The sequence below is a fragment of the Nyctibius grandis genome, chromosome 4 (genome assembly GCF_013368605.1).
Source record: "Nyctibius grandis isolate bNycGra1 chromosome 4, bNycGra1.pri, whole genome shotgun sequence".
NCBI classification, from domain to species: Eukaryota; Metazoa; Chordata; class Aves; order Nyctibiiformes; family Nyctibiidae; genus Nyctibius; species Nyctibius grandis.
In genome coordinates, this window is record NC_090661.1 from 48,866,381 (window position 1) to 48,879,559 (window position 13,179).

Here is a 13,179-nt window from a genome sequence, read left to right on the forward strand (position 1 = left end):
GTGCATAACAACTGATGATAATGCTATTGACATCTTGTCAGGCTGAAATCTTTAAAGCAGAATAGCTTTGTTCTTACCAGGACAATGAAGTTATCAGTGGCTGATTAGTGATATTATTTGCAGGGTATTTTGCTAGACTAATAAAACCCATTCTTATTTCTAATGTAATGGTTCTCTTTAGGCAGTTATTTAAGGATGATTTTGTGTTCTCTGTTGTTGTCCCTCTCAGTGCTAGTGTATTACATTTACATCCCTTCGAGCTGCTCTTTCCTATTTGGCAGGCTGAGTAGGGTGAGGTCCAGTGGCACCTAGATGGGAGACATCCGGGGAAAATCCAATTTGCTGCAAAAGGTGTCGTAGTGCATTTAGTAAAAATGGACTTTTTCTTCTGGGTCAGCGAGGAGCAGTGCCAGAGCACGGTCCTGCTGGCTCCACACTGCCAGGGCCCTTAGGGCACTGACAGGCCCTGTCCGGCCCATGGGGTTCCCCCAGCCTGCCCACAGCCCGGGACCCCGTGTCAGTCCCCTGGAGCCATCAGCCCCTGCCCTAGTGATGCCATAGCAGGGCTAGTCTCCAGCTGCCTACAGCCCTGCCTGCCCACGGGCCCTGCCGAGCAAGGCCCATGTCCCATCCATGTCACTGTGGCCCTGCCTGGCAATCACAGCACCTGATTTTAGGCCTGGCCTGCGAATTGACTTCCTGGCCTGACCCTGGACCTGCTTCATCACCATGATGTTTCCTGGGCTCTTGGTTGGACCTGTCCACCATCTGCAGGTCTGTCACCGTCACCTCCTCGGGTGTGTGGGACAGCCCTGGCAGTGAGGGCCCTGCCCTGGGAGCCCCGCAGCTCCCGGCTCCCATCCTGCTGGATGACGTGCAAGGTTGTAACCGCTTGTCAGCACTTAAAGTTCCCATGACCTTTTTTCCACCAAAGAAGGAGCATTATCTCCTCAGTCTTAGTCAGATTTCAGTCTGAGTTCTCCCCAAGGAGCACTCTTAAATTCAGAGCTTCTTACATTTGGGCTCCCCAAATTACTCGACAGACTTCTGCTGTTGAAACTCATCTGTATGGAATAGACTTGGACAGGAATGAGGATTTTTTTAGGCCTTTTTTTGTTCTGTTTGATGTGTGAGGTTTGGTGGTTTTTTTTTTTTTTTGGTTGTCTGTTTAAAGTGTAATTTTGATTTTCAGAAAATCAGGGCTGTTTTTATTTGTGGCCATGTGTCTGCTAGTGGATATGAGAAGGAAAGAGATGTGTTGTGTAATGCCTACAGGAATGTTTTATCTGTTTTGTGGATACAAAGCTTTGGCACTTTTTCTTTAAGGATATTTGAATTTTTGCAAGAAGGGGGAAGTGTTTGGTCTATATTCCCCCCATAGTTTTGAACTGGTGTACCTGTTTTTCACACTTGCTCCTTGCCAGGTGTCTTGTGCCTCTCCAGTTGGTGACATTTGTTTCTGGAAGTCCTGCTCGGTGGGAGCAGGTGGCGATAGCTGACTCTCGCAAACGTAGCTAGGGGGAATACGTCATGTGCCCTTAACTGCTGTCGTCGGTGACTTCAGCCAAACTTTTCGTGAAAGGAGGATATTTTTTTCTTCTTTTTGCACTGTCAACTTTCTGGAAATTTCAGAAAGAAAGCTATATTGTAGTCTGGGAGGCAGAAGAAAGAGACCACAGGGAAGAACAGGAGACTACAGAAAAACTAAAAAGGAGAAGAAAGGAAAGGGGCAAAGAATGGAGATTAATACAAGAGAAAGGTTAGAAAGCAGGAGAAAGAGCATGAAGAATTCTTAAATATTTTTTCTGTCTGTGTTCTAAGAATATACCTGTTGCCATCTCCTCAGGAGGTTTATGCAGAGCCTGGTGGGGAAGCAGCAGTGAATTGCTCCTTTGGATGCTCGTGTAAAATTAAAGTTGTCAGGGTCTCAGAGCACAAGACTGGGAAGCTAATCGCTCCTAATAACATATTGATTTTCACAGATCTCTGGCATTATGTCAGGGCAGTTTTGAATCAGCACCTGGTTTCTTCCTCTTCCCATCTCCAAGCTAATGGCAATGAAGCTTCTGGCTTTGGGATCGCAAATAAATGCTGCTTTGGATCTTTTTTTGTGCTCAGATTTGTGGGTCTCTGAAACGTGGCTTCATGCATTGCTCCTATGCATGTCTCTGTGAGACATCCGAGGATAATAGCTACCCTGAAAGTAGAAGCATGGAAGGAATGTGCACGTATTTTAAACTCGGGTAACTGTGCTGCTGCCTATATTTATGGTGCTGGACAAAAGCATTACAGTCCCATTGCTGCACATGGCCAAGGACAATTGAATGGATGCCTGTATTCAGGCAGAAGTCGCCAGCACAGGTGCCTAGGAGGCTGAGGTCACCTAGTTGTTGCCAGGTTACATTCAACCCTGAGCAGATTTGCTGTGTGTGTTGCTCAGCTGTAACATGCCTTTCTCGAGTTTTGCGGACTGTCAGAACAAGGAGATAGGCTTTATTTGTATGACTGCTACTAGGCAATACCCTCCTCTGAAGGGGTATTTTCGTAGCTGGAGGGAATGGTCTGCTTGCAAGGAGATGTGCTGACAAAGCTCCCAGATACTCCAGGTGGTGAAGACTTGCAAGGTGAGAATGAATTCAATCTCTTTATTTTTAAAAGATGTCAAGTACATAGGCGGTCTGAGCTGGGCCAGGCTCAGGGCAGCATAGGGCACACACAAGAACAGAAACAGAAACTCATCTCCTATGGTTGTGCAGAGGCTGTTGCAACTATTTCAGGCTATTTAATTTTATCTGCATAATTGTTACAAGGATTCATCGCTCCCTGTTTGTAGCAAACTGGCCAGAGAAGGGACAGTAATACACGATTTAGGCTACTGTGGGATGTCAGTTGAAACACTGTCTAGATTTTTGTGCCATCTTCAGCAATTCTGGGTGTTCTTCAGGTCCTTCTTACATAAGTGCAATAATAATGATTGGGATTTCTTGTCTAAGGAGAGTAATTTTCTGGCAATGCGATCAGTGGTGCTGAAGGACATGAATTCTTTTTGAAGGGAAGAGACTCATTATTACCATGCTTCCATTTGTTGTCTTCTAGTGTCTGCAGACAAACTCATGTTTCCAAAGCACCTAACACATGGCGCTGTGGAGAAGGAAGCAGCAGAGCTGGGACGCTTGTGTCAGCTACTCCCACTCGTCGTCCTGATATCCTCCAACTCCTTTCTCGTAGCTATTCAGGCGCTAGGGCAAGCAACTGTTTCATGCAAGGCACATCTGAGCTGAAGGCGTCAAAAGAGCCATTTCATGCTTGACTGCATTTTCTAATACAATCCACAGAGAGAGAGAGGGAAGAGAGCAAGGAGGGTTTGTGTGTACATATGCATTGCCTTTGAGTGTATGTATAATATACAGTACATTTAGTTCCAGCTTGCAGCTGTGGGTGGCAAGTAAGAGGTGCGGACGTGAGGGGGAAGAGAATTGTGCTTTGAAAAGAAGAAACCATTCCCCCACCTTGAAAAAGAAGCTTTCTTTCCGTCTCTGTTTCTTGACCAAGCGAAGATGTGAGTCCCCGGGGCAGCACTGACAGCTGGTACCCAGAAGGCGTATGTATGGCTGAGTGGGTGTTGCGTGTAGAGAGATTTGTCTGTACAGACCATGACAGTGTGTGGGGAGAGCAGCTAAGAAAACTGGTGAATAGGAATGCTGTTCACAGCCATCTTATTTTAATAGTGCTCCCAGAAAAGTTTTCTCCTTAATGGGTTTGTGTGTCCTATGGCCAGAGAGGTGCTACATGCCAGCTATTAGTGCTGTGGGTCGCTGCACCAGCACAACCACAGTGATCCCCACCAAACATTTTGTAACCATATACACATCTCCTCTGTCACTGTATCAGCTTGATACTTTTATTCTTATTTATCACCTTATTTACATATTTATTACACACTGCGGTTCTGTTACTGGCCATTGTGGAGCCAGCCATGGGTCCTTTCCAGCATGGACATGTGACTGTTCCTCAGTTTCCCATCCATCTACGCTGCTCTAGCATATAATATATAGGTGTTGAGAGGATGTAAGGATTGGCTCTGCCAAGCTTGCTGTTTCCCCCTAGAAGTTCTGCTCCTGTCAGCATGAGTAGTCTGGCTGGGAAATATGGGACAAAGGGGTGAAATATAAGGAGAGCATCTAGATTTCAAATACGTGTAGTTGCAGTTGGTTAAATTAGATGGAGTGTTAGCTTTCTGGGGTGTGTGTGGGGTGCCTGGTGAGAATTCCAACCATTTGAGAAACTGTAGCTAAACTGGATGAGGCACTGGTAAGAGTGCTTTACAGGGCAATCCTTCCACATGCCTAGGGAGCTGAACTAGCTTTTTTTTTTTAACCTCTGGGATTTTTATATGTAGTTTTGGTAGAAGTCCTACATGGAGCAATTTCTACAGCTTTGCCTTTGGTAGGGGTTGGCTGTGGGGAGAAGGGACGCTCTGATTCATACATTAATATATTTATGTAGATTTCTAAATTTTGTGGATAAAAATACTTTGGAGCATATTCCTGGACTGAAACAATGATTGCCATGCTGTAGTGGTTGCTGCAGTTCTATCACAAGACTTTAATTCTACCCCCTTAGAGAAGAATATCAGTTTCTGCAGGCAAGACCCGGAACAAATAGAGAATGTTAAGTACTATAACTTCTTTCCTCCGCTGAACTTCACATTTTCTTTGACAATGTCACAAATGATAGAAAAATATAATTTCTTTCCTTGCTGTTTTTTTCTTTTTCCTCCTCCTGGCTTTCATTGTGCCTCTATCTCCTGACTTTTCCTGTGTTTGAATGACACTTAAACTTGCAATGGAGTTTGTTTTGTTTCTTTCTTCATTTTTATTGCAGTGCCATCGGTTGTGTCAGCAGAGCTTCACTAACATTAGTTGTTAGTAAGGAGGGGAAAAATATAAAATCACAAACGAGCACAAATCTGATGTAGAAAAGACCTGTTAGGAAACTTGCTTCATACAGTTGTTGTTTTTCTTTAAAGTGCTAGCAATGGAATGAAATTCCTCTCTAAATAAGCAACAGCTCTTAAGGGTATCAGAAATAGGAACTCTGAGCCTTCAAAGGCCAGACTAAATGCTCTAGTAGAAGTGGTGTATGCATTATTTAAAGCAGTCATTACAGCTAGTGCTAGGGAAGGCTGGACTAATGGACTAATGCAATTGTTTGCTGATTCCTTGCAGAGGCCTCTATTTTGAGCTATGATGGCAGCATGTACATGAAGATCATCATGCCTATGGTCATGCATACAGAAGCAGAAGACGTGTCCTTCCGTTTCATGTCCCAGCGTGCTTATGGGCTGTTGATGGCAACCACCTCACGAGACTCTGCTGACACTCTGCGCCTGGAGCTGGATGGAGGCCGTGTCAAACTTATGGTCAATTTAGGTATAGTATAGAAATCTTCCACTGCCCCTTCACTATTAGTTTGGGCTTGTGATTAGTGGTTTTTTTAAATCATTTTGTTTAATTTCTTTTGGTTTGATTGGATTGATTTCTAAAATAACTGCTGAGACCTTCACAATGATATTCTCTTGCGGAGAGAAATTCTCTTCTGCATTGCTGCATGAAGATTTGCTGTCAGTTCTTCGTTATGGACAGTGTTGGTTTTTAAGTCTTTAAGTTTTTAAGTTTCCTTTCTTGCTCTGGGACTGGTGAGCTCTGTGTGAGACATGCTGCTTGGTCCATCTTTTGATCAGTTACATCCCTCATTCATCCAGCATCACTCAAAACAGTCAAAAGCAAATGTGGGAGGGAAGCAAAATGGATATGGTGGCAAGCAGAAGTCCTGTGAATCCCTATGCCCTTTACAGAATTTGGCAGTGTTTGATATAACTTGGTCTATTTTACTAATTTGCTAATTATTTATATTTTCAAAATGCTGTACATTTCAGCCTTTAGGGCTCTTTATCTCTAGTAAAAAAGCCTGGGTTGTTTTAATTGTGTCTTTATTAAGATGAAGGCAACAATAATAAAAGTGCATCGCCCCCATCCCAAAGGGTTGTGTTCTGTCTCCTTGGACTTACACTTTCCTAGAAAATAATAAAAAAAAAAGACAATTAGAAACAAGTCCAACAACAACAATGAAATAAAAATTTGGGAGTGAATGTGCTATTAGATTAGCCTCAATCAATTTTCTTGCCAGTCTTTAAGTGTTGTACTGAATGACTAATAGCCTTTTGAAAGAATGTAAATACGCAAGTTGAAGCTTGCTTTCACTTTTCAGTGATGCAGCTTGTTACTTCATGTGAATCCAAGAATACAACTAAGAGATCTGAGTCAAAGAGGCAAAACTGTCATGGTAGTGTGAAATGTTAAACCTCTTCTAATATGTTGGGTACTCTAGATGAAGATGTGTGCATGGTCTGTGAAAGCTTGTGTCAGCTTTCAAAATTCTAAGACCCCCTAGAATAGAGGGAATTGCTCCTTTTGGGTGTTCAGGGCCTCATAGACTTAGACTCTATGTGAATATGAGGAGGGTATATTTAGATTACCCTGAATATACTTATAATTTCTTACAGCTTACTCTTTCCTTTCCAGTTTTCTTTGTATCATCCTAGTAGACAATATTTTCCCTCAGGGCCTGTCAGTATTGTGTGCCTGATTGGCACTGGTCACTTTTAATACTTGCTAGAGTCTGTTACCATCACCTAGCCTAGAGGTGGACTATTCAACTCTTAGTATCTGGTATCTAAAAGAAGTGGCTAAAGAATTGACAAATGGTCTACACATGTTTAGAAAGAGATGTGTCATTGATGGTTTAATACAGGGACAAAATCTGTGAACCAAACTGTGTTAACTGAAAGCTATTTTTGTGTAGTTGCAGGGATTGAAGCAATGTGTTTGCCAGATTTGCCAGCTTTTCTGCTGGAAACTTTTGTGAGGTTGAATCTTCCCCCAAAAATGACTACAGGCTGCATCAGTGGAAACCTGTCAGCTCTCTCCTTCTATGCCTGACTCAACAGAAGGGTAGTTTAGACTGTTGGGCCCTGGATTGAGCTTCACCTCTCCTCTCTTCAGATTTATAAAGCTGTCAGATATATTCCTTGAAACAGGACTTTCCTTCTATTAAAACGGCAAAGTTATCTTGCTGTTGAAGAAACAGAATTTGAGGAGGAATGACTTTACCAGAGCCATTCATTTTCAGTTGCTTACTGTAAGTCACATCTAACTCTTTAAGGAGAGTGTTCATAGCTAAAATGTCACAAACGAGATCCAAATCTTATCTGACCCTGCCAAAACCCCCTTACCAGTGAGAAACAGTCGTCAACACCACCTTGAAGTATTGAAGACTTGAGTATGCTCACTGCTGACTAGCCACATGTCAGCATCCCCTCGAGTGTCTAACCCATGACAGATGTGTGTAAACAAAGACTGTTTTGAGTGGTGAGTTACTTAGTTGTGCTTTTCTTGTAAGTCATTTAATACTATTACTAAGAGCTGTCTCTTTCTTCTCTTCTTTGATCTATTCCATTTGATTACTTATTATCATTTGTGTGGTTATTAAGGTATTCCTATGGTTTTTTTTTCTTTTTTTTTCTTTTTTTTAACTCTTCTGCATATTTCAGTTGTAAAGCTTTCCCATACCCCATCAGCCATGGTAAATCAAAAGATGGTATTCAACCCTTCAAAGGCCTGAAGCCTGCGGCCCGCACAGCAAACAGCCCTGAGAACAAAGCGTACAGAGCAGCCTGCAGGGGCTGGCATATCCCACTCACCTCCTCAGCACTCAGTGTCCAAACCAAACAGGGAATAGATACATCGTACAGCAGGCACGGGTGGGCATGGGAGGCTGGGTGCTTGCTGTAGAAGGTGGGACGGAAAGGAAGAGCAGTGATGAATAATTGTCTAAGAAAGAGGGGCAAGGAAGTTGTTTCAGACCTTTCCTGTGTGGGTGCCCGAGGCACTGCAATCTGCATGTTGACAGCATGTCTCACAGTAGTTTGAGTGTTTGTTGTGTGAACATTAGAAGTCCAAATGTGATACAGATCTCACTTCTGTTGAGAAGGACTCTGAAGAAATGGGTCTAGAGTAGAAGGAGAGAGAGAGAAAAATTAAGCAAATCATGGCTTGGGACATGCTTGGGAATAATTTCTGATGCTGAGAAGATATGCAGAAAGGGAAGAGATGGCTGGTCCAATAGGGAGATCTACCTTCATGGTTTTCCTCCCATTGGTAAGTGGGAGGGTTATAGTGTCACTGACTTTTATTAAAGAATATTTCAGATCTTTTTTTCTTCCTGGCCTGGTTTACCTTCACATCACTGGTGACTACAATAAATACTTCCTGCCTCCTGTTAATGTGACTCAGTTCTCTTGTAAGGAAGTGTAATCATCCCTCTCACCTATCTTTTCCTAAGATATCTCCTCAAGGGTGTCAAAGACATCTTTGCCTCTCCAAAATGCAGAGTTTATTTTTTCATTCCTACATACAAACAGAGCAGGCACATTTTCTATTTTTCTTTTTTAAGTGTATGTGAACTTTGCCAAATTTCCTTTTGTGCTAATCACACACTCAGACGTGCAAGTGTATGCCCATTCACCCTGTTTCTCATTAATAAATTTATTTTCTATAATCAGTACATACAAAGGCCCTTGATTTTTTTTTTTTGTCATAGACGTGCAAAAATATTTGTCACCTGCCAGTTACAGGTGGGTGCACAGCCTGACTTCATGCAAGCAGGAGAGAGGCAAGGAGCCACACTATGACATGGGGTAAGAGTGTGCACAGGACCTCATCTGTTTTCCTCATCGTAAATAACTTAGAGTGAGCTTAGAAACAGTCAGGCCCCGATTATCTTTCTTGTCCTAGTCTTGCCTTAAAGTGCTCTTCCATAACCACATGTAGATGCTTATCAAAAGGAACACTTTAACCTCATACAGCAAAGGTGACTTTCTTTCCTGATTCAAGGAAAAAGCAGCCTGGGGCCTTAGCAATGTCAAATAAATATCACTATTTTCAGGCACAAAGATACAAATGGTAAGAAACACAGGCCTAATTCACAGAGACTTCTGTCTGCTACTAAAGATATCTCCATTCAAACAATGAATCTGTAGTGTTAGCTAATTGCAGCGGAGCTATTTAACCTTTTGCAAAGAGAGGGTCTTTGGCCCATTTTCCAGGTGATGTACTCTGGAAAACCTTCTATCTGAGCACTAAGGAACAAGCTTCTGGTTTACATTAGGAATAATAATGAAATAAAGTAACTGTAAAAGGTCTTCCCAGCTCATCCTGCTCCCCATGCAGTTACAGACTGTGTTTTCACTTTACTGCTGTCCTCCAGATTCCTCATCCAATTGCTGAACTGGCAGGTGACTGGATTTACAGCTGTTTAGGCATACTTATCTTCAAAACCTAAAGCAAGGGAAAACCTCTTTTGAGTTAGGAATGCAGCTGTACCTAAATAAAGCAAATCTCATTGGCAGAAGCTGATAACAGGGCTGAGCGCCCCAGATGAGAAGTCATATTGCCCTGGTACTGTGCAGGGGGAATCCCAAGCAGTTTTTAAAAATTATTCCTGAATTCCCCAGCTGCTGCTGTTTGGAGCACAAAGACCAGGCTAAACCTGCACCTTAGTGCCAGGGGGAACATCCTCTGCTTTTGATTTGTAGTGTTGTACTAGTTTAGAGGAAAATAGGTATTTTTTTCCTTTGTAAAAACTGATGTAAGAGGGATAAAACAGCTTTATGTATTCATGATTGGAAATTTTTTTTGTTGCTTTAGGCAAGGCTCAGAACTAAGGAAATGAACAAAAAAACCTGTGCTTGTTCTTTGAAGGTAGTGTGGCGAGTATGGTGGTGCTGGTGGTGTAGCAGCACAGGCAGATGCACTCGCTTAGCTGCCATGCGGGATCCCCGCTGACCCAGCTGGACTAAGTCTGATTCGGGAGCTGGTTCTTCTGGAGTGCGCTTGGGCATTTCTGCCTGGCACCCAATTGCAAGGCATTGCAGAGCCTTCACGCTCACAGAGTCTGGAAATCTAATAGCGCCATGGTAATTGTCAGGGCAACCCCCTCAGTGTCCTGGTCTCTCATTTAAAATAGAAATCTAGCAGCCAGGATAAGGGCTACACTGGTTTTCAGTTTGAAACATCAGTCCTTTCACCTGGAGCAGTCAATGACTCAGCCTGAGGGTAAGCCCTGGGCCACGTAGTTATTTCGGTATTGCTGCAAAAAATTAAAAACGCAAAACTTCTCTGCAGACATCACTAACACAACAACGGTTTTAGTTTCTAACTTTGATGAATGTTGCTGAGGACCAGCCATGTTTCCCCTTCCAGCATACTTACTGCTTAGCCCATAAGAAATTCCCCTGTTGTTCCAGCTGTAACAACTCTCTTGATCTCACTTGCTTGCAGTGAGACTTGTGAGTCTCTCTTGCTCTCACTCTCCATCAGGTTATAGAGGGAAGTTCCCCAGCATGTACTTCAGAGCTCCCCTTACCCCACCCGACTCCTATAAGGGATATAGCCACCACTGTATGGTGATCGTACCAATTGCTCCAGGGCTGTTTGCTCCCACTTTTCTGTTGCGGTTGACGACACATGACAAACCTAATCGCACAAAACCAAACCCAGATTTTCTCAAGAGAAGTTCTGCTTGAAAACAGACTCTCTCTGGCTATGCTGCTTCTGATTGGTATATCCCTGCTCATTACAGCTCTTAATTTATAGACTGTTATTCTTTCCCCTCTTTCATTTTTTTAAGAACTGCACTTACTTTCACCTACTGAAATAATTTTCCTACATCTATGTGAGTAAACATAAAATTGCTCCAGTTAAGCAGCAAACTGCATTATATTTCTCTGCCATTCTGTATAATCTTTCTTGCTGAGCCATATCTCTGTAATAAATATGACTGTCCCTGCTGGTCAAAGCTTTAGTTGTCCGGACAGGGTGTCCAGTAGCATGGTGCTATTATTCCTGGCCTTATTTCCTGAGAGAAGGTCAGCATCGCCCAAGATACGTAGTAGCACTGGTATGATAGCTCTCACCCATGTCAGACACCACAGCAATGGATGTTCACAAGGCTGTAAGTAGGCATTTATAAGCGAAAGATCCTCTTATGGGTCATGTGCCTACTTACACATTATGCTTAGTGTGTCAATTCAGAGAAGCAATGCTCAGAAGCCCTCCAGCTCAGGCTCTCCTGCCTCAACTTGTTTTCTTTGTGCGGACTGCTCAGTTACCATTTATTAGATTCCACAAGTGTAAGTCTATTTTTCTGTCCATGTTACCCCTCTTTGTCCCTCCCTTGCCTGTAACCTCTGAATAAAGCAGGGCCAGCAAAGGTTACCAGATCTGCCACTTCACTGCCCATTTCATCTTCTTCCTGAACGTTATGAGCATCTCATTCAGTCTTAGCGTTCAGACAGCAAGATGAGACTGGGCTCTGAGGAACTGGCAGGCCTGGGGACCTTTGAAAGAAATCCCTATTCCCCCTGCCAAGCAAAACCAAAGTATTCCCAACCTCTGGAACTAGCTGAAATCTGGGCTGGGCGTTCGTGCGGTTAGCTGTTTGCAAGTGGCCATTTTATGATAGGACACAAATGGGCAGTATATTAACCCTTTCCTCACCTGAATGGACAGTGTCAAAAGTGTCTGTGCACATATTAAAGAGTTTTCTGGGCTGGCATTGGGGGATTGAGAAGAGGGTCTGTCTTTGGGAGAGCTGGAAAGGGTTAAATATTGCACCAACAAATCTCATAGGCTGATTTTACAGGTATTCTGTGTTGGACAGATGGTGTATTTATGCAATAACAATATGAAGTAATTCAAAAGAAAACAAGTGTAAAGGTTGACTTTGAGCTTCAAGCTTCTTGGGGAAATTGCTAAAGTGCTTTAAAAAGCGAAATGACACTGGAGTATAACTTGCATTTTGAGGTAGATTTTTTGTGCCTTAATTATCAATTTTTTTATTGTAATTCACATCAGTTCATGGTCTGGAGTAGAAGATACTCTTAGATGCATATGTTTATAAAAAGAAAATAGCTTTCTGTGTCAACCTGTGGATATATATGTATATTGGTATATCTCTCTATACATATGTGTATATATATGTGTGTATATATATATTTATGTAACAGATATTTATGTAGAATATACTGTACATATACACCCACTCCTGAACTTCTACAGAATGTATATAAGTATAAAATGGCCACATCTCTTTGCGTGTGTCTGTCCCCGGAAGGGTGGACTGATTGTTTTTGGATGTCTGCAGCTGTTACCTTGAAGGATGCAATTTCATCTTTCATTTATTTTTCCCCATCTAGACTGTATCAGGATAAACTGTAACGCCAGTAAGTTTTCCCTCAAGTTTCATTTTGTTCTCTTTCTATATATATTAAAATAACTTTATTTTCTTTGCTGTTTTATAAGCTGTTTTTCTTTTCTTTTCTTTTTTTTTCTTTTCTTTATAAAAAAAATCTTCTGAAATTGAAGAGTTGGGTGGGATATGAAGCTGGGGGGAGGAGGGAAGACCTTACGGTGATTGTACGTGAAAATTTTGTGTTAGGTTTCTCCAAGGAGGAGATGAACTGTTATTTCCTAGCTTTGCAGAAGAGCACCTGAGGAACCTGATGAGCTGATATTATATTTCGCTGGTAACCTGTTGTCTTTATGAAAACTTTTAAAGAACCACATAAGAATAACAGCAGGTACTGTATGCACTTCTCCACTACAAAAAAAGGCATGCATGTTAAAAAACAAAACAAAACAACTCACCTCAAACTCTCACTTTATTTTGGAACGGTGACAACTCAACCTGATATTTATTTGAAGTCATTTTTATTTCGGTATAGAAGAAGAAAAAATTAGATCTTAGATTTTGAGTATATTATCAGAGTTACAGGATAACCTTCTATATAGCATTTACCACTCCTAGGTTTCTGTAATAAATTCCAGCTGAATATTTGGGTCACTGAAGATCCCTTTCAGTCTTTAGAAGTAGGGAAGAGATGGCTTATAAGATCTCTGTGAAAAATAATACTAAAAGATCATATCCAATTTTAGACTACTTAGGCAAACAAAATCTTTTCTGTTCTACTTCAAAGAGCTGGTTGGAGTTTATGTAGGCCTCAAAGTAAACAGCACTTCCCAAAGAATGGAACTGTTTAGCTCTCAAGTGAGCTTTGAG

General features: G+C 42.1%; 1 protein-coding gene across 21 annotated transcripts in view; it reads left to right on the forward strand.

Moving 5' to 3' along the window:
* The window catches only part of NRXN3 (neurexin 3), a 1,063,598-nt gene that overhangs the window by 311,998 nt on the left and 738,421 nt on the right, over positions 1–13,179 (forward strand). For 19 of the 21 annotated variants that reach the window (XM_068400267.1, XM_068400270.1, XM_068400271.1 and 16 more), the window contains 2 exons: positions 5,229–5,432; positions 12,317–12,343. In XM_068400267.1, the coding sequence (XP_068256368.1) occupies positions 5,229–5,432; positions 12,317–12,343 (231 nt within the window). The remainder of the gene's footprint in view (positions 1–5,228; positions 5,433–12,316; positions 12,344–13,179) is intronic. The other 2 variants (XM_068400283.1, XM_068400289.1) reach the window with 1 other exon arrangement.